At 46.0% G+C, this 19,531-nt stretch overlaps 2 protein-coding genes across 11 annotated transcripts in view; one reads left to right on the top strand and one right to left on the bottom strand.

Annotated features, from left to right (window-relative positions):
- Positions 1 to 19,531, bottom strand: part of EIF2AK1 (eukaryotic translation initiation factor 2 alpha kinase 1) — a 34,887-nt gene that overhangs the window by 1,535 nt on the left and 13,821 nt on the right. For 2 of the 9 annotated variants that reach the window (XM_081552855.1, XM_081552854.1), the window contains 13 exons: positions 17,298 to 17,460; positions 16,496 to 16,629; positions 15,767 to 15,804; positions 14,967 to 15,066; positions 14,326 to 14,406; positions 13,582 to 13,681; positions 12,988 to 13,048; positions 12,332 to 12,662; positions 10,978 to 11,089; positions 8,734 to 8,834; positions 2,914 to 3,028; positions 2,597 to 2,679; positions 1,908 to 2,141 (listed from right to left, as the gene is read on the bottom strand). In XM_081552855.1, the coding sequence (XP_081408981.1) occupies positions 1,908 to 2,141; positions 2,597 to 2,679; positions 2,914 to 3,028; positions 8,734 to 8,834; positions 10,978 to 11,089; positions 12,332 to 12,662; positions 12,988 to 13,048; positions 13,582 to 13,681; positions 14,326 to 14,406; positions 14,967 to 15,066; positions 15,767 to 15,804; positions 16,496 to 16,629; positions 17,298 to 17,346 (1,539 nt within the window). In that variant the 5' untranslated portion in view covers positions 17,347 to 17,460. Of the gene's footprint in view, positions 1 to 1,857; positions 2,142 to 2,596; positions 2,680 to 2,913; positions 3,029 to 8,733; positions 8,835 to 10,977; positions 11,090 to 12,331; positions 12,663 to 12,987; positions 13,049 to 13,581; positions 13,682 to 14,325; positions 14,407 to 14,966; positions 15,067 to 15,766; positions 15,805 to 16,495; positions 16,630 to 17,297; positions 17,461 to 19,531 lie in introns of those variants that run through there. The other 7 variants (XM_081552857.1, XM_081552848.1, XM_081552856.1 and 4 more) reach the window with 6 other exon arrangements.
- ANKRD61 (ankyrin repeat domain 61) lies at positions 4,075 to 7,825 on the top strand. 2 transcript variants are annotated; one of them, XM_081552866.1, is made up of 3 exons: positions 4,075 to 4,362; positions 5,167 to 5,264; positions 6,722 to 7,825. In XM_081552866.1, exons 1-3 carry the CDS (start codon positions 4,147 to 4,149, stop codon positions 7,665 to 7,667), a joined length of 1,260 nt encoding a protein of 419 aa, XP_081408992.1. In that variant the 5' UTR covers positions 4,075 to 4,146; the 3' UTR covers positions 7,668 to 7,825. The 2 variants fall into 2 exon arrangements, with proteins under 2 accessions (XP_081408992.1, XP_081408991.1); XM_081552865.1 differs by having other exon boundaries at positions 5,164 to 5,264.

The raw sequence follows: 19,531 nt of genomic DNA, 5'->3' as shown, positions 1-19,531 counted from the left end.
AGATGTCCCCGGGAAAGAACCCTTGGGGACAGATCCCAGCATCAAAAGTGCCCAAGACAAAATGCCAGAAGCTGATGCAAACTTGGCAGGCAGGGTGACAAGTCACCCTATGAAAGGCGCTCACTCCATATCCTAAGTTACAGGACGAGATGAAGGCGGGCACTGCTCAAACTGCTCCTGAAACACTTTTATTCTCCATTGTAGTTTTATAACTTTTCATGTCTGTATACATCTGTAACTAGATACTACTCGAGTTTTCAATGTTTTGACACACGTTTTTAAAGGCCAAGGAGTAACTTGACTTCTTCCCATCAATGACTCAGCTCCTTTTGTATGCTGTGAGCTCTGTGCGGTCATCTTCACAGCCCTGCACTGCACAGACTGCAAGCAGGGTATAAACAGACGTATCTGTGCGGAGGTTACTGTGGAGAACCGTTCTACAAGGAGAAATCCTTACCATTAATACCAAGTAACAATGGTCTCCACTCACCGTCCTCATGGGGAGTTAGAAAATGCTCTCCACACGAGGAGATCAAGGTAACAACCACGTCTGCTCTTTTCAGAAACTCGAAAAGCACTCCACCTGCCTGTTTAGTGTTCCGTCTAGTAAAATTCCCTGTTTTGACTCAAAAATGAATAAGCCTTAAACAGCAGACAAATCAACTAACTAGCTGCCAGCAGGTCCCCAACTCGTGAGCCTCAGAGCCTCTTGGAGGGCCTGCGGAAGCACACACGGCAGCCCCTTCTCCCGCAGGCCTCGTTTTTAACAGGCCAGTAGGGGAGGGAGGGGGCTCTGAGAATTCTATCAAGTTGGTGGTGATTTTACCCCGCCGGTCTGGAGACTGCTCCCTGGAAGCAGTGCATTCGCACACTGGGGCCCACACACTGTGGGGAAGGCCCCTGGAGACCTTGTTACGATGCAGGTCAGGGGCGCAGAGCCCGGAGCCCGTGTTTCTAACGAGCTCCCAGGTGAGGCTGCTGCTGCTGGCCGGAGGACCCACTCTAAGTAGCAAAGCACCAGACAACCTGTGAGTTTCTCTCTGAATCCAGACTTTTTAAGTCTTGCAAAGTTTCTGTTTGTACCTGGTAGTAAAACACCAAGTTGGGGAGGAGGGTGGGGAGGGGCTGCCTAGGGCGACACCTCCTCACAGGAGAGAAGGCCAGACTCCCGCACCCGAACGCTGAGCTCTCGGGCTGGTTAAGCAGGTCCCGGCCACAGGTGGTCCGGCTCCCCTGGGCGGCCCTGCTGTCCTGGATCCCCTGGTGTGTGCGCCTTTCCACTGTGCGCTCAGTCGTGTCCGATTCTTTGCAGCCCCATGGTCTGCAGCCCACCAGGCTCCTCTGTCCACGGGATTCTCCAGGCAAGAATACTGGAGCGGGTTCCCATTTCCTCCTCCAGGCTATCTTCCCGACCCAGGGATCGAACCACTGTCTCCTGCACTGCAGGTGGATTCTTTACCACTATGCCACCTGGGAAGCCCTTCTACTAGTACACACTTTGCAACAGTTCATAAAAGGCCACATACCATGGCTGCAAAGGAAAACTAAAACCTTCTGACAGCAGGATGAGGCTCGAAACTGGAGCCCAGGTGACCGCCTTCAGCGTGGACAGCTGGCAGCGGTCACCTGGCCTGCCCGACAAGTGAGCCACTGGAAGCTCTGAGAATGGGTTGAGATATTTCGTCTCTGTAACCCTTATTCTAAGCTCAACTGCTCTTCACGAAATGGGATTCACAACTTAAACCACCTCTGGCCAGTGCCTCTCTTGGCTTGGCCCACCTCTTCCTTGAGGTGCTCTTTCTGTTCTTTCTTCAATAAACTTGTTTTTGCCATGGGAAAAAAAAACAAAACAACAAATTCCATGTTGGACTTCCTGTTGTCCCCAGTATTAAATAAGTCGTACATACATTTCCAGAATTTTGGAAGAGCTCACTCTGCAGCAGCTGGATGGCGGATGGCCTCTGGGCTGAGTTCTTTCTAGTTAAGTGCTGGATGTACTTGGCTTGGACGGGACACCTTTTACTGAGGGCCTCAGGGATCTGTCCAGTTCTCAAACCTGTTAAAACGTGTGCTCGCTCCATTTCTGTCCCAAATGGCTGAAAGAGCTCCAGCAGGATCACGCCCAAGCTATACATATCTGACTGGAAAACGGGGGAGACGGTCATTGAGTAGTGAAATACACAGTGACATCTGTGACACCCATGGATTTGAAAACAGTTGTTGTTGACTAAGTCATGTCCAATTCTTTGCAACCCCATGAATTGCAGCACGCCAGGCTTCCCTGTCCTTCACTGTCTCCCGGAGTTTGCTCAAACTCACATCCATTGAGTCAATGATGCCATCCAACCATCGCACCCTGTCACCCCCTTTTCCTCCTGCCCTCCATCTTTCCCAGCATCAGGGTCTTTTCCAAAGATGCAGTTAGAAAGTGAGGCTTTCCCACTACGGCCGTTTGATGTGAGAGAGAATCTACCTACCTCACTCCACCATGTCCAGAATCACTTGGATGTCAGAGCTTCCCCTGCATTTACTGTACTTTCTGTTACTTCCGACTACAGGTAAACCCACTAACTGGGTAAAAGGGAACCAGTCCTACCTTGGCATCATACTCGGATCCCTCCAGCTGTTCCGGGGAAGCGTACAGACACGTACCCACTCTGGACGTGTGTGCTGGCGTTCCTGTGATTTGAAAAGTCAGAGATGAAGCCTGGCAGGGTTAGCACTGTCCACGTGAAGACCCCTGACCCCGAGCAGACACTGAATCTCCCAAGGGAATGGTGCTGCTTTGTAAAATCGCACCTCTGCTATTAAGTCTTTATGATTCTCTTTAAATACTGACAGTGTCCAACCATATCTCTCTCTCTTTTTAATGTAAAAACAAACAAACAAAAACCACCACCAAAACAAACTTACTCGCCCCATTTGTGCCGCCCCAGTCTGTGTTCTTCTGGATGATGTCTGCACAGGCCAGGCCAAAGTCTCCTATTTTTACTTGCTGATCAGGGCCATGAAGGAAAATGTTTCTGGGCTGGAAACAAACACAATACATCAATTCCCTGGTGTTCTAAAACGAACAGTGAAAACGAGTAGATGTTGAGACATCGCAGCTCAGGAGTCAGCAGCCCTTCATGAATTAACAATGAGAACAGTGGCTCTCAAACTCGGCCGCACTTCACCGAGGAACTTGAAACAAATCTCAGTGTCCAAGCCACTCCCTGGACTAACAGAATTCTGGGGGGTGGACACGGCCACTGACATTGGTTTCAAGTCCCCAGCTTCTAACATAGAGCATGTTTGTACACAAGCGCACCTTAGCCCTGCCGAGACCTCAGAATCACTGAGAAGCTTTTAACAAACTACTATCCTTTCAACAAGTCAAAGCTGTTGATTTTTCTTTTCTTAATGAAAAAAAAAAAGAAAACTGGTCTTTTTTTAAAGCTCCCAGGTGACTCCTCTGTGTCAGCCAAGGTTGGGAACGACCAGGCCACACTCTGAACATATACATTTTGCTCTGTCAAAGCACGACTGTAGATCCAACACGTCTCCCTTGGAGCTACCCCTAGACCAGTGCAAAAATACACCTCTGCTGGAGGCGGGAGGAATTCCACTGAAAACTAAAAAATGCTCGGGTTAAAAGTCAGGTTTTCTTAATTTCACCGTAGTCATCTGGGGACTTCCCTGATGGTTCAGTGGTTAGGACTCCAAGCTTCCACCGAAGGGGATGTGGGTTCGATCCCTGACTGGGAAACAAAAGATACCATGGGCCTCATGACCTGGACCAAAAAAAAAAGTTTTATTTGAATGTATAAATTCCCCTATTTTAGCTTCGTCAGTTTTCTTTAACAGTAGCTGAATGGGAAGAGAAAACAAAAAAAACAATCTTATGTACAAGATGACAATCTGAATACATTTTTATGACTGAGGAGAAAGTCCTGGAAACAGCACTTCTATTGGCGCAATAGATACAGGAACAACAGGTGAAAAAGTTGGACTCTGAGGTAAAAATGCATCGTGTTCATGGATACGATTCTCAGCAGTTCTAGGTCAGTTCTAGAACTGAGCTGGGAGAACCCCAGAGAGTGGGACTGACCGATTCCGTGCTGCACCTTCCCTGAATCCCTAGGTTCCCCACTGGAAGCTGTGCTCATGGGAAACGTAACCAAGAGAGGCAGCAGGGGGCAGGCGGCCGACGGGCCCAAGGCCCTGGAGGGCAGCACGGCGGCCACGCTGCACATCCAGCTCTACGAGGCCATCATGCAAGAGGACTGTGCCGCGCTCCGGGCCCTGCTGAGGAGCCACCCCGTAAACCAGCCCATGACCGTCCTGGCCAACTCCACAGGCTACAGGCTACTCCTCACCCAGGTACTCACCTCCCCTGCCCGGTCCCTCAGCGCCCTCGGCATGCCCCGAGCTGAGTTCTGCAGAGTCGCGACACCCGTTTCCCAGGGACCACAGGGAAAGCGGTGTGGGCAGAGGCGGGGCTCGCCCGGCTGCAGGAGCCCCCCGGTCACCCTCCCCAGTGTGCCGAGGCCACAGCTGTGTGCTGGCATCACTTCTCCCTTTCTTACAGATACTTTTTTCATTGTCTGAACTTTTATACAATGATTATTACCTTTATGATTTTTTTTTTAAGTCACCCTCTGCCCTAATCTTACAGTCATGCTGTAAGGCCACTACATACATCTTTTTTAAGAACTTGGGTAAACAGCTCTGCTAATCATAGACAACAAAAGTGGCGTTACCTTGGAAACCCTGAAAATGCAGAATTGACTAATGATACCAATGACTTTGGCAAAGCCATAAAAAACACAGAACCTACTTGGCAATGACCCTCTGGGTTCATTTAAATTCGAAGGGAACTGATAGCAATTACCATTAATTCTACACAATGAGCTCATCACAAAAAACGACTTTCAAAGCTTTAAGTAAATTGTATCTGCTGCCTTGGTAAATCTGCATTAATGTAAAATACCGATTTTTATAATACAGAATTAACTAGCTTGGGGTCATTTAAAACAAGCCAAAGAAAAGGATAATTTCAGTGCACCTAGCAGAAAAATACTGAATTAAAGAGATACTAAACATAATTAATCCCTTGGAGGGGGATTAACACAACTATTATTTCCAACTACACTGGGCTACTTGTATCGTATTTCTCCCCAGAAGCAGATGCAGTCCATCATCCCCATCCACCTGGCAGCCAAACACCGCAAGGCGCAGAGTCTGCTTTGTTTGCTGGAGCACGGGGCTGACCCGGAAGTACGGTAAGTTAACGCTACAGGCCACCGTGTTGAAACTATGAATAAATGACAACACACAAGATTTCAGTGCCCTTTGCCCGGTCATGTCTGGACTCATCCATTTTCCACCAGTGATGGACTACAGGTTACCACATTTTGAACAAACCAACTTCTTTACTGACTAGAGAGCCTCTGAAAAACTGGAAATAATGTGAGAACACAAGTCAGTCAGCCCACTTAAAGCATCGTTGAGTATTAAGCGCTCAGCAATGGTTTGTGCAAAATGAAGTCCCTGGTCACATCCCTCAGGGAGTTTAATGACCTAAGTTAGTTAGGAGAGATAAGAAAATAGAAACAGGCAGAGATTTTCTTGGAAAGAAGTTTATGTTGCTTCCCAATATATCTTCACCACCTAAAACCAAGGCTGATACTTCCTAAGTGCCCTATAAATACCATCTGAACGAATGGAAGAAGTACATAGTATAAACGAAAGTAAAGCCCCAAATCCTGACCGTGCTCCAGAAGGGCCCCCAACCCATCGTGCCGTCACCCTCCCCCATGAGCCCCACCGGGGTCTGTAGAGCCGCTCACAGGCCTCCCACTGGAGCGTCAGCTTCCCCCCCCCTCCACCGGGACTCCTCGGTGCACCTTCCTTGCCTTGGGTGGGGCCAGCAGACCTCTGGAGAACTCTGCCCACCAGCTGTTCAGTAGCTCTGTCGGCTTAATCCTTCCACATTTGACTGGAAGCTATGCAAGGTGGGGACGCTGCTATTTCCCCACTTCCCTGTCATAGGGCTTACGCTAAATCCACATAGGTGAACTGAAAGTTATCCATTTCCAGGGGAGTGGTCAGAGGTTCCTCAGAGACCTTCCCCTTTCTCTGCCAAAATCAAGGAGCTCTGAAGGCAATCGTGAGAGACTTCAGTTAACGGAGATGAGGGCTGAGTTGTCAAACCCTTGCTCGGCCTGGAGCAGGTTCTGAGGGTGAACTCCAGAGGCAGCCCCTGCCATCCGCATGTGGGTGAAAATGTCAGGTTAGAGAAGCAGGCGCGGGGCCACCAGGGACTGAGTCTATGGGCGCCCTGGCCCTTCACAGCTCACTTCGGTGGGAACCCCCGGATCATGCAGGAGTCCAGGCAGTTTTACTGAATGGCTGCTAACTCTGCACACTCCCCTGGGGAGGGGCTGGGACACAGAGGTAACTGAGATGCAGCCTGAAAGAGGCCACGAATCTAGCAGGAGTCGCAGCCGACACGAGCTGTGACAGGAAGCTGGGCCCCTCTGTGCTGTGAGGCATACCACCCTGCCCCTCAGAATGCTGCAATACCCCAAGAAACTAAAGAGCAATGCAGACTGTCAAAACCATCTTTCAGGTAATTACAGGGGACTATCGTAATCGTTTCCCTCGTAAGCCATAGCTCGCCCCGCCAAGCCATCCCCACTGTGAGCTGAATGTAACCTGCCACAAATGCCTATTCCAGGGACACACAAGGCCTCACCACTCTGCACCTGATGCTGCTGCACTGGCCCCTCACCTCGACCACATGGATGAAGCCGAGGAACAAGATCCAGATGATGCTGATGGACATCGAGAGCAACGCCGTCCTGTGCCTCCGCATCCTGTGCGAACACGGGGCCCAGGTGAACGCACGGGTGGACAGCAGCGGCAGGCATTGCCCACTGCACCTGGCCACCACCTACGGCACCCATCCGGTCCTCTCCATCCTGGCACAGAACGGGGCCCAGGTCAACGCCAGGAATGGGTCCAGCATGACGCCCCTGCACATGGCTGCCGACATACTCAACAAGGAGATGATGGAAACGCTGATTGCCTGCGGGGCCAACGTCAACTGTGCCGTCTCCTCCACGGGCAACACGGCCCTGAAGCTAGCGGTATGCACCGCATCAAGCAAGGCCGGCCGGCTGCTGGCGGCGGGCCTCGGCTGCATTCGCCTGCTCCTGGTCCATGGGGCCCAGGTCAATGCCCAGGACCACGACGGTCAGGCCGCCATCCATGAGGCGTGTTTCGGAGGCAGGGAGGCGATCATCAACCTCCTGCTCGAATTTGAAGCCAATGTGAACATCTTAACAAGAAACGGGGAGTCTCCAATATACATGTACCTCCAGCGTGGCTCCAACATACGAGACACGGCCCTTCTTGCCAGGTTGCTCTTCCGCTCTTACCCTCTGAGGCTGACCAACAACCAAGGAAATCTACCTGCGGGAATCAAGCTCCCGGAATTCCACCTCCTAAGGGAAACCCTCCTAAAGCTATCTCAGAGGCCCTTATCCCTGGAAGACATCTGTAAAAGAAATGTCAGAAATATTTACGGGGAGAAGCACAAACAGCTCTTGAAGCGACTTCTCCCGGGGAAGATCTGGAATTCTGTCTATGGTTATCACGACTTAGCTCATCTCCTGAAATAAGACCTCCAAGCTGCACAGGGCCACAGAGCTCCAGGGACTCACTACCCTTTCTGGCGAGACGTGGGCCCAGAAACACCTACACCGTCAGCTTATAATCCCAAATGTACAAACTGCTGGTTCTTAAACCTTTTCAAAAAATAAAGTGATTTGCACAGTAACTTCTTCTTCCTAAACAGTCTTTTAAGAGCATTTTCCAGGATTTAACTTTTGCCCCCAAAAGGTAAGTAAATTAATTTAAAACTCTCTGCCAAAAAAGGAGGGCTTCTCCAATGGCTCAGCAGGTAAAGAATCTGCCTGCAATGCAGGAAACATAGGAGACAGGGGTTCGATCCCTGGGTTAGGAAGATCCCCTGGTAGAAGGCATGGCTACCCACTCCAGTATTCTTGCCTATGGAATCCCACGGACAGAGGAGGAGCCTGGTAGGCTATATATAGTCCAAGGGGTTGCAAAAGAGTCAGACACAACTGAGCAACTAAGCACACCAAAACAGTAAATATATTTTTTTCTCTTCTTTTGGCCGCACCGAGCAGCTTGTGAGATTTTACTTCCCCAACCAGGGATTGAACCCTTGCCCTTGGCAGTGAAAGCATGGAGTCCCAACCACTGTACCAACAGTGAATTCCATTTTCTCTCTTGACAGTCTTTTATAAAAAATTGAAATAGTTACTGCAGTTTTTTAAAACAGCAGAAAAAAAAATTCCCATGTTAAATTTCCCTTAAGAGGGATAATTATAGAAACAGATTTTACCTCAAGGCAGAAAAAAAATGAGTATTTTTGTCAGCATGAAATATCTTTAGCAAAGTAAGTTATATCAGTACTCAGATCACCCTCAGTATTAACACCTGAAATGAGCTAGAATTTCTGAATGCCCAAAGATTATTCCTTTTAAATTTCACTTCAAGTTTTCATGTTCCAGACCTATGGAACGATGAGTTATGTAATATAAAGGTAATGATAACCTCCGAGGTAAATGAACAAAGGTACACAATCTCATTTAATTCAATGAACCGATACCCAAGGCATCCCAGGAAGCAGGTGTTAATGATTGAATCTCCCCTACTTACCTTCAGATCTCTGTGTACAATTCCCATGTTATGTATGTAAAATACACCTTCCACCAATTCCTGAAAAATTTTTGTTGCAACACTGGCCATAACATAAGGACCTTGAAGTTAAAAAAAAAAAAAAAGTTTCACTTTTCTAATAGTTTTTCACTCATTAACATCAAAATATAATGAATGCAGTTACAAATACATTAACATGTGACACCAACACAACAATAAGATTTTCAGTACTTCCTTAAGAACCCATTTCCCAAGCAGAAGCTGTGAAATCAACTGCTCACAGGGCTGGGGTGAACCACTCTCCTCCCACAGAGACAAGCACACAGCACTACAATGCGCACGCAGCGGGACAAGGATACATACAACTCCTGTGGGGCCCTAAAGATACCCCAGGCATCACCGACCACCAATGGACTGAGCAAGGTCTGGCACATTCTAGTTTCATGGGAAACAGAGGGACACTGAGGAGCTACTGGAGAGGGATGTTACATCTCTGCGCTGGAAGCTAGTCTTCAGATTCTGAGCAGGCCAACTAACCTGTGTTTTAGTCCAAATAAAGGGTCCCAGTGTCATTAGGAGTGAACAGCAAATGACTAATTATACTTAGTTGAGTCTTCGCCTAAAATCAAGTCGTTCGCATCCCCTATTTTGATAATCTATTATAATACAGTGAATTTCAACTTTGGCCACACGTTAGAATCAACAAGAGAACTTTCACAAAATAGACCAAAGGCCAAGCCCTAACCAAGACCAATTATGTAAAAGTTAATGCCGTGGACCCAGACAACATCCTGTTTAAAAAGGATTTCATTTTTAAGAAAAAATAGTCTTAGATCTACAGACAAACTGAGGAGACAGCGCCCACTTACCCCACACCCAGTTTCCCTGTTGTCAACACCTACATCAGTCTGGTACATCTGTCACAATTAATGCACCGATCCTGCTAAGAGTCCATGGGTTATTCAGACTTCCCTAGTTTTTACCTAATGTCCTTTTTCTGTTCCAGGACTCCATCCAGGACACCACATTACATTTAGTTGTCATGCCTCTTGAGGGTCCTCTGGTCTCAGACTTTTCCTGTTTATGATGACCTTGACAATTTTGAGAAGTACTGGTCAGGTGTTTTGTAAAATGTCCTTCAGCTGGGATGTGTCTGTGTTTATCTCGTGATTAGACTGGGGTTATGGGCTCTGGGGAGGAAGACCACAGAGATACCCTGCCCTTCTCATCAACTCTTCTCAAGGGCACATACTAGCAACATGAGTTATCACTGTTGCTGTTGACCTTGACCCCTAGCTTAGGGGGTGTCTGTCGGGCTTCTTCCACTGTAGTTGTTCTTTTTTATTGACAACATGTTTTTGAAAAGTTCCCCAGGTGATTTCAATGTGTAGCCTAGGATGAGAACCAGTGTGGTAATATTTTACAGACATTAACCTAACAGTTATTTCTAGAGGATATGCTAGAACTGCAAAGGGGGGGGGGGGGCCTCTGGATCTTGAGGGAGACAAACTTCTGACCATGTACCCTTCTATAAGGGTTTCTTTCAAGGTCTCTTTTTGTAAAAGTGTCACATTTTCAGGCTAAAAAGCTAAAATATTTAAATTTTCTCCCTTACAAACATTTTAAAGACCTTTTCTACCTAAAATCCCTAAATTCTAGCACATTACTCCTGTGCTGTGTGCTTAGTCGCTCAGTCATGTCCAACTCTTTGAGACCCCACGGACTGTAGCCCACCAGGCTCCTCTGCCAATGGTGACTGTCCAAGCAAGAATACTGCAGTGGGTTGCCATGCCCTTCTCCAGGGGATCTACCCAACTCAGGGATCAAACCCAGGTCTCCTGCACCGTAAGCAGATTCTTTACCACCTGAGCCACCATATTACTCTTAAATATTAGCAAACTATGTATCTATGACAGTGAATGTTACTCGCTCAATCGTGTCCAACTCTTTGCGACCCCATGGACTGTGGCCCGCCAGGCTAATCTGTCAATGGAATTCTCCAGGCAAGAAAACTGGAGTGGGTTGCCATTTCCTTCTCCAGCGGATCCTCCTGACCCAGGGATCGAACCTGGGTCTCCTGCATTGCAGGCAGATTCTTTATCGTCTGAGTAACTTCCAAACAACTTACTTGTTTTGAAAACTGTGATTTTCTCCGCCCCCCCAGTCTCAAGCATCCGGAGGCAAAAGACGATCTGCCTGCCTGTCACTCCGGGCCAGACCCTGGGACACCCCCGCGGTACTCACAGGCGGACTCGTCCACACTCTGCCGGCCCCGCCTGTCTCTCTCCGCGATCCAGTCCCACAGCGAGAGCTCGCACAGCTGCATCTGGATGTGCAGCATCAGGCGGTACTGCGCCTAGGGGGCGACACGGTGCAGGCTCCCAACTGCAGATTCGCTCACAGGGTTCTCGAGGGGACAAAGGCTCCCCCGCCTGCTCTAGGCCAAGCACTGGGCTATGGGCTGTGGGCAGAGGCGGTTGGACAGACAGGCCAACCCAAGAAGCCAGAAGTCTACTGAAGGAGATGGGAGGAATAAAGCAATACTGAAGACGGGGAGTCATCATGAGTGGGCGGAGGCTAGGTCCGGCGGGGCTTAGGTGGGCAGCAAATGGAAGAAGCTCTCAAATGTACAGAGGCCATGGGCCCAAAACTGTTTAGTCTGCTCTCAAGATACAGTTTTTATAGCTAAGATAAAGTATCGGACTGACTGTATGGTAGTCCACCACTCTATGGATACCCCAGAGTGTACACACGCTTTGTCTGACTTCAGTGGAATGGAAATTAACCATTTGTCTAAGAAAAAAGTAAGCAACAATTAAGCTCACTGCAGCCCATTCAAGACGATTTTCAAATGTATTACAGAGCAATGAAAGGATTTCTAACGAAAAGTCCCTCACTCAACTTCTTTAAAATTCAGGGGGACCTACTCAAAATTTTGTGCTTCATCGAAAACACGTGCACAGAGCCTCGTGTTCCTGGACAGCCAGGATTAACTCTACGTGAATGTACGGATAGGGTCTGCAGGTTTATGATCCCAACACGACAGATTGTGTGTAGACCCTGTATTAACAGGAGTTACTTAACAGGAGTTAACACCAGTTACTCAGTGAAGGTGAGAGCACGCGGGAGTCTCACCAGCATTATCAGTGGAATCCTAATTAGTGTAATAAGACCCTGAAAGATGACCAGGTGACCCCACTAGGACGGTCTTCTCAAGTCTTCTCTTTCCAAAAGACAGAAAATCTTTCTCCATAAATACATTTTGAGAGTATGATGCTAACATACCACAGCAACAGCGTGCGTGATACTTCCTAGCCCGAGGTGTACATATGAAATGTCTAGAGAAGGAAAGGGCCCGGGCAAGGAGGTCAGGAAAGGGCGAGCGTTAACTGAGGGAAGGAGGGGAGACCAAACACCAGGGCTGCAGGTTAGGAGGGACACGAGAAAAGAGACAGACCATGAGGGCAGGAAGGCTACGGAAGAGACGGGGAGGAGAAGCCAAGGAGGGAGCCAGCCTAGGAAGGGGCTCTAAGCACAGGGCTCCACGCCATCACCACCAGGAAACAGCAGGTCGGCAGGTCCTGGGAAAGGTGCCCACCTCCGTCTGCCCCAACAAGTTGAGGTTTCCTTCAGAAGATTCCTCGGTGGATGCAAAGTTCTCTTCCAGGTTGGAGTTATGCCGAAGCGGCAGCCGACGCCCAACAATGGGTCTGGAAGACCCATCAGCCACGTCACTTTCTCGGAGCTCAAGTGATGATTCAAAGTCACCAGCATCTCTGGCGACTACACTGGAGCTGTAGTTCACCAATCCGTTATTCTGATTATCTTCAACACCAGGTTCTCGTAAGGATTTTTCTTCTTCTGGGGTGAATTCGGCAAAAATAATGGATGAGCTATTACTTCCATCACTTTTAACATCATACTGAGCTCTGCAGGGGGAAAAAAAAAGTAAAGATAAAAACCGATGTAAAAAAAGGTCACGAGTACCTCAACTGTTCCTTCCAGGCTGTATGAATATCTTACTGGTAAACTAACAAAAAAAAACAGCCAATCTGTCTAGAAACAGTAATTACTTAAAAATACTGACAGGAAACACTTGAGGAGAAAGAAAACAGTTTAACATTTTGTAATGAAAAAAAGCAAGAAGAAAGTCTAAAACACTCCTGAGCTCCTTGGTTGCAAAAGGCAACCCAAGGAGGTGACAGGAAAGGAAGTTAACGTCCACTGTATGAAAGGACACAGCAGCCCACGTACCCGGGGTCTTTCCGGTCAGAGACCACTTCCAGGGACGGCAACTGAAGAGAAAGTCTATCTGCTGAAGAGAAAAGGAGAGTCTTCAAAGCTGCTCAGTTTTCTAATTTATAGTCAAAGGCAGTGCTAACGTAGGTAAGGAACACCAAATGAGACTACAAAATAAAAACGTCATGACCTTCTGGCAAAATGCAAATACATCAAGCTTAGTCCAATGACTGGCGGACTGAGGAAAGATAAACACAGAGCTGTTCACCTGTACAAGGGCTCAGGGCACTTACTGGACAGGGCCCGACAGTGAACTCTTCAGGTGCTGTGGGCCCCGGGGGACTCTGCTGCCACGACGCCACTCTGCTTGGTGGTGCCAGAGCAGCAGAGGAGCACACACTCCTATGAGCCTGGGGTCTCACATACTTTACTTATTGGCAATGAAATTTGAATTCACATAATCTTTACAAAATATTCTTCCTTCGATCCCTTCTAACTCTTTAAACAAAAAATATATCAGCTTGTGGGATGCGCAAGAGAGGCAGGCCAGATGTGGCCCGCAGGCCAAAATTCACCAGCCCTTCAACTGTGTCTTCGGAAGCCGCTCACCTTGCCTGTGGGCCACGTGAACGTGTTCTATCCAGGCCGTGTGATAGCCAACGATATTAGGGTGCTGAAGACCGGCCAGCACCTTAACTTCCCGCAGGACCTGGAGAAGAAACACACTCAGAGCTGACTTCTACTGACAAACCTGCTACATGGTTATGGTGTCAAACATGACTTGTTCCCTCTGTACGAGGAACCTAAACTCTCTTAAAATGATGGGAATACTTTTGTGGGAGAAAAATGCAGTTGTTTAGCAACTAAAAACCTTATATGCATATGGTACTTTACACTTCTCATGGTTCATACATAATCATTCTCTCATTTCATTCCTACAAGTTAAGTCCAGCCCTCCAGGGTAAATAAACCATACTTGTCACCGCTATTTCAAGGGCAAGAGACAGAAGTGGCTTAGAGGACTAGGTCATTTGCACAGGACCACCCAGCGTGTCAGGAAGGAGCTGGACCTGAATTGAGAATCTATTTTTCCTAACAAGGTTGTTACATATTATATATAAATAGTTTACTTAAAAAATTAACTTCCCCAGCAATGACCCAGAAATGTGGTCAATCTGAAGTGCCTATAAAAAAATTAAGTCTTGATGTTTATTTTACTGTAACGCATTCTTAGTAAATTGTAATCCATACCACCTATTTCCAAATACATGCGTATGCACACACACACACAAACTCTTTCAAAAGGACCTAAATACTCAATTATTCAAAATAAGTAAATGTTTTAAATCATACCTTCATGCAATCTGTTTTAGTTGCACCCTTAATCAGGATTTTCTTAATTGCATAGTACTGACCATCTAATTTATTCCTGACCTAAAAAGTAGATGAAAAGACAAAGTAAACTATACCATTAAATTCCAGCTGAATAAAGACAGTTCTTTTCAGCTTGACCTCAGATAATCCAAACTAGTCAAAGAGGTAAAATTACACCACAGACGTGAGTCCTCTTAACTACATTTAGGAAGTCAGCCATAGACAGCCAGACTAAAAGTTTTTTCAAGTACTGAGAATGTCGTGGTTCTGAAAGTTGGACTGAGAGTCCAACTCCCAGAAGCGCTATGTCTGAAGAATGGGATTGTTCAAAAAAGAGCTCTGTGAAAAACACAGCAGCATAAATGTTTCAAGTAATACATTTTTAAATAAAAATTAACCACAGAACAAAACTCAAAAGGTTTCCAGACTCCCCCTAAATCATCAACATGTTAGGAAAAACTTAAAACCTGCTCACGTCCCTAACAAATGACAAATCTTAATAAAACAAAATACACATGATTTCTAGAAATTTCCTTTGAGCACTGTAAATGACAATGAAAACGTCTTCAAATAATATGTTGTTTAGAGTAGGAAGTCAGAACGAATATGTAGAAAGCCACCTTGTATACTCTTCCATATCCACCTTTTCCTAAGACGGCAAGCTCTTCAAATTCATTTAAGTAACGTGAAGTCTGTGCTTCAAAGGCTACTTCCCTTGCTCTGAAAGTTAAACACAAACCAATCAATCAATACCAAAACATGAGAGAACCACAACATTCTAAGATCTAAGATAGGTCACGCTCACTGTATCACTGTCCTGGGACACCTCCTTTATCACTAAGCTGGGATGGTTTGGAAAGGATGAGCTAAAATGAAATTCTTCCTTCTCTATGAAGAATGCATCTGCTAATAAGCAAATCAACAGCATAACAGAGATAGCAAGGGGATCGTTAACTTAATTTTAAGTATTTTACCAGCAATTAGTATTCCAATCAGAAATTATTATTGTTTTAAAACAGGAATTCTAAAGATGACTAACAGGCAGCAGCTGACCAGTCAAGTTCAGTGACAAATTTACTTAAATTTCTTAATGATTCAGAACAATTACAGGTTTTAAACTAGCATTTCCTACATGAAGTTGAAATTCAGTGGTGCTCCCCTGACAGGGACTGGATGTCAGTGCTCTGAATTAAAGGCAGGGCTTTACAGAATCCCCAAGGAATTGTGGGGGAGGCGGGGGTGGAGGGGGTCAAAAAGAGAATGAGAAATTTTACCAAGCTTTTAACTTTCATGAACTACCCTAACTACATTATTTTTCATCCCAATACTAATTTCTGATTAATTCCAGATTAATTCTCAATACTGATTTCTTTTGGATCAGTTTGCTTCTTACATAGTCAAAAAAGTATTCAACACATACCTGATCTTCTGGATATGAGAATTATCCTCACAAGGACTCTAAAATCAAAAAATTATTTTTTAAAAAACATCTTGAAACTTTCATGGAATAAGGAATCTACCAAAATTCAATGTTATATTACAACTCCCAAATGCTCAAATTAACATTTAAAAAAATACACCCACCCATCCAATGGCTTTTTCAATATCACTTAAGAGTTTGCAGTTAATGATATTTCTCCCTGAAAGATCACTCATGAAAAAGCTATATTCTCACCACCCAAGGACCAGGCTGAGACCCTCTGCTTGGCTCAGTCCCCAACCGCAGCTCCTGCGTCTCGTCTCCGCAGGGCCCACTCTGACACGCTACAAAGAGCTCACACAGTGCCCGCACAGTGCCTCCCGACATTTTCTAAGCCCTCTACTCCTTTATGCTTCCTCTTAACACCACCAACTAACACCCCGCATATCTTTCTTTTCCTATTGTTTATTGCCTCCTCATCAGAACATAAGCTCCCTGAGGGCAGGGACTTTTATTTTGTTCACTACCTGAACCCCAGCTCCTACAAGATAGCCTAACACACGACAGCCATTTGATAAATATCTGTTGAATAAACAAAGTTAATATTAAACCTGTTATATAAAAAAAAACACCACCTTATAATCAGGTTTTCATAATGCTTTAAAATATAGTTCTCTTAAAATCAGGATGTTTTTTGTCACACACCGAGTATCACTTCGCAGTGCTTACCTGGCGAACTCTCTCCTTAGCTGACCTCATCAGATGCGTAATAGCTCTGTTGTGATGTAGCCGCAACGAGCTGAACTCATCGCTGCAGGTGAAGGACGACAGCAGCCCCATTTTGATAAAGGTCTGACAAAGTACTATAAGAACAATGTGGAAAACAATCATTAGAAAGGCCAGCAATAAAATGTCTACCTGAGCTGTGAGCTGTCACAGCAAATTCTCAAACCTGAGGGGCAACGGGAACCCCCAATTTGGAACCAAGTCAGCCACAAGCATGGGTAACCCAAGCACCCAGGGACCTCCTGCTTGCAACTGGCATCTGAAATGAGGGCAGTCTTGTGGACTAAGCCCTTCAACTGCGGGAGCTGACTCTGACTTCAGGGAAACAGTGCCAGGAGTGAACTCTAAGACACCCAGCTGGGGTCAAGACAACTGGTCACAACTGTTTCAGGGTTTTGATCAAAAACAGGTTCAGAATCAGTATCTGGGATTTTCATGTACCTGCTCACCAACTAAATCATAACAGATCTTCGAAAACTATGTGAATTATCACACTGTAAATCAAAAAGACCTACTTTTTATTTATTCAGATACACACAATTTTATAGTGATTAATCTTTTTTGGGGTTCCCAGCGATGACATTCATAAGGAATTACCCAAAGGAAAATACAAAATAAATTTACAAGATGTATTATTATTAAGGCTTATTTCAAATTTTTAGACACAGGCTGCCTCTCAGACCCATGGCATTAAACAACATAGAATTTGTACAAGTTTTATTTAGCAAAGCTAATTCATTCTTACTGACATTTAAACACCTGTCTGGAACGAAGAGGGTTTGGCTCGTGCACATGGCTCAGGTGCTCCAGCAGAGAAACCAGCAACAGTTGGTTGGCAACTGCAAAAGGGAAGGTCGGCTGCTGCAGAGGTCCTTTCAGCACCTGGAGTTCTGCGGGAACATCAGATTCTGCAAGTGAAAACAGGGAAAAAAAATTAAGAAATGGTGAACCGGTCAGTCCTAAAGGAAATCAACCCTGAATATTCACTGCAAGGACTGATGCTGAAGCTAAAGCTCCAATACTTTGCCCACCTGATTAGAAGACCACTCAATGCCAACTCATTGGAAAAGATCCTGAGGTTGGGAAATACTGAGGGCAGGAGGAGAAGGGGGAGACAGAGGATGAGATGGTTGGATGGCATCACCGACTCGATGGACGAGTTTGAACAAACTCCAGGAGACAGTGAAGGACAGGGAAGCCTGGCGTGCTGCAGTCCATGGGGTCACACAGAGTCGGACACAACTTACTGACTGAACAACAACAATAAGCATATCTCACAATGAAAAAAAACAGCCTACGCTGATTAGTAAAAGACTCTACTTAAATTTAAGGAAATAAAAAGCAAAACATTAGTTTAGGTGACTAAAGTTAATCAAGACAGAATTTCTGGAATTGAGCTTTGAGTTGAAATCTGCAAGTTTGGAAGCACTAGCAGAAAGACAAGGAGGAAGTTTTGGCTAATGATGATGTGTGCAAAGGTAGAAATGAATAAATGGAAAATAAATATTTCAGCAAGCAAACAAGCAGGGACAGGCTTCCTTCCGGCCAGAGGTACCAGAAGTCTGGCCATGAAGGAAAGGAGGAAGAATGGAACATTTATGCTGAGTGTGTGCTACATACGTTTGGACCAGGTGTTTTATATGCATGATCTCATTTGCTGCTGCTGCTAAGTCGCTTCAGTCGTGTCCGACTCTGTGCAACCCCATAGACGGCAGCCCACCAGGCTCCGCCGTCCCTGGGATTCTCCAGGCAAGAATACTGGAGTGGGTTGCCATTTCCTTCTCCAGTGCATGAAAGGGAAAAGTGAAAGTGAAGTCGCTCAGTCGTGTCCGACTCTTAGCGACCCCATGGACTGCAGCCTACCAGGCTCCTCCATCCATGGGATTTCCCAGGCAAGAGTACTGGAGTGGGGTGCCATTGCCTTCTCCTATGATCTCATTTAGTCCTCACGAAACCCTATGTGACCATTCCCATTTTACAGATGCAGGCGCTGACCTCATTGAGAGGCTGAGGAACAAGTAAGCAGGCATCTCAGACTCTCAAGCCTATCCTCGTTCTGCTAAACAAGACCAAGCCGACAGCTGAGTTGGCACTTAAAGCAGAAGGTCATAAGTTCTCATGCACCGTTTATTAAATACATCATTTAACAGGCCAAAAACACAATGCAGGAAGCAGTGAGGACACTGTTCCGGACACGTGACGGGGAGCCTGGAGGAGGCATGCAACCATCAACACCAAGTCAGGATGAGCCCAGTAGAGGAGTTAAGTGAAGAAACGTGGAGGAAAGAACAAGTCCTAGAGATAATAAGGAAGAAATGGACTAGCCAGGATTCAAACACTAGGAATGGGAAGGAGAGGTTAATGAGAGTGATACCTGGTAAGAGGGACTGTTGGAGGAAAGAAGAGGCCCTCCAAACTCTCAAAAGCTACTGACCCAATCGGCTGGAAATACTCTGCAGAACAGGGCCCATTGTACCCTACATCTTCTATTAACAAAATCGTCCCCATTCCAAACACTCTGCTCCGAGCTTCTCTATAAACCACTGAAGGTCCTGGAAGAGCCGAGGTTTTCAAATTGAGAGTTCGTTCACCAATTTCCTCTCTGACCTGCAGGTGGCTCAAAAAAGACCTGCATGAATGGCGATGTGCTATTCATTTTAAATGAATAATTATTATCTGAGTATGAGAAAGAAAAAGAACGGAAAATGCGCCATGTAAAAACGTCTCTATATAAAGGTATCTTCAAATTAAAACAGGAATCACAAAATCAGATACAGTAATCTATACTGTATGTGTCAAGAAAGAAAAGGCGACAATATTTATACAGAGCTCTTACAGGCTAGTAAGAAAATGAAGCACAGTTAAAATTCAAACAGGCTTAACAGAGCTAGTAGGTAATACATATATATTATGAAACGGAGGACCTTAGATTATGTGTAACACATACACAGTAAAATAACCACAGTACCAGAGTCTGGA

This window comes from Giraffa tippelskirchi, chromosome 13 (genome assembly GCF_054371585.1).
Source record: "Giraffa tippelskirchi isolate mGirTip1 chromosome 13, T2T-mGirTip1v1.2.pri, whole genome shotgun sequence".
NCBI classification, from domain to species: Eukaryota; Metazoa; Chordata; class Mammalia; order Artiodactyla; family Giraffidae; genus Giraffa; species Giraffa tippelskirchi.
Note: the sequence above shows the minus strand (reverse complement) of the source record. Positions and strands in the feature narration are given on the sequence as shown.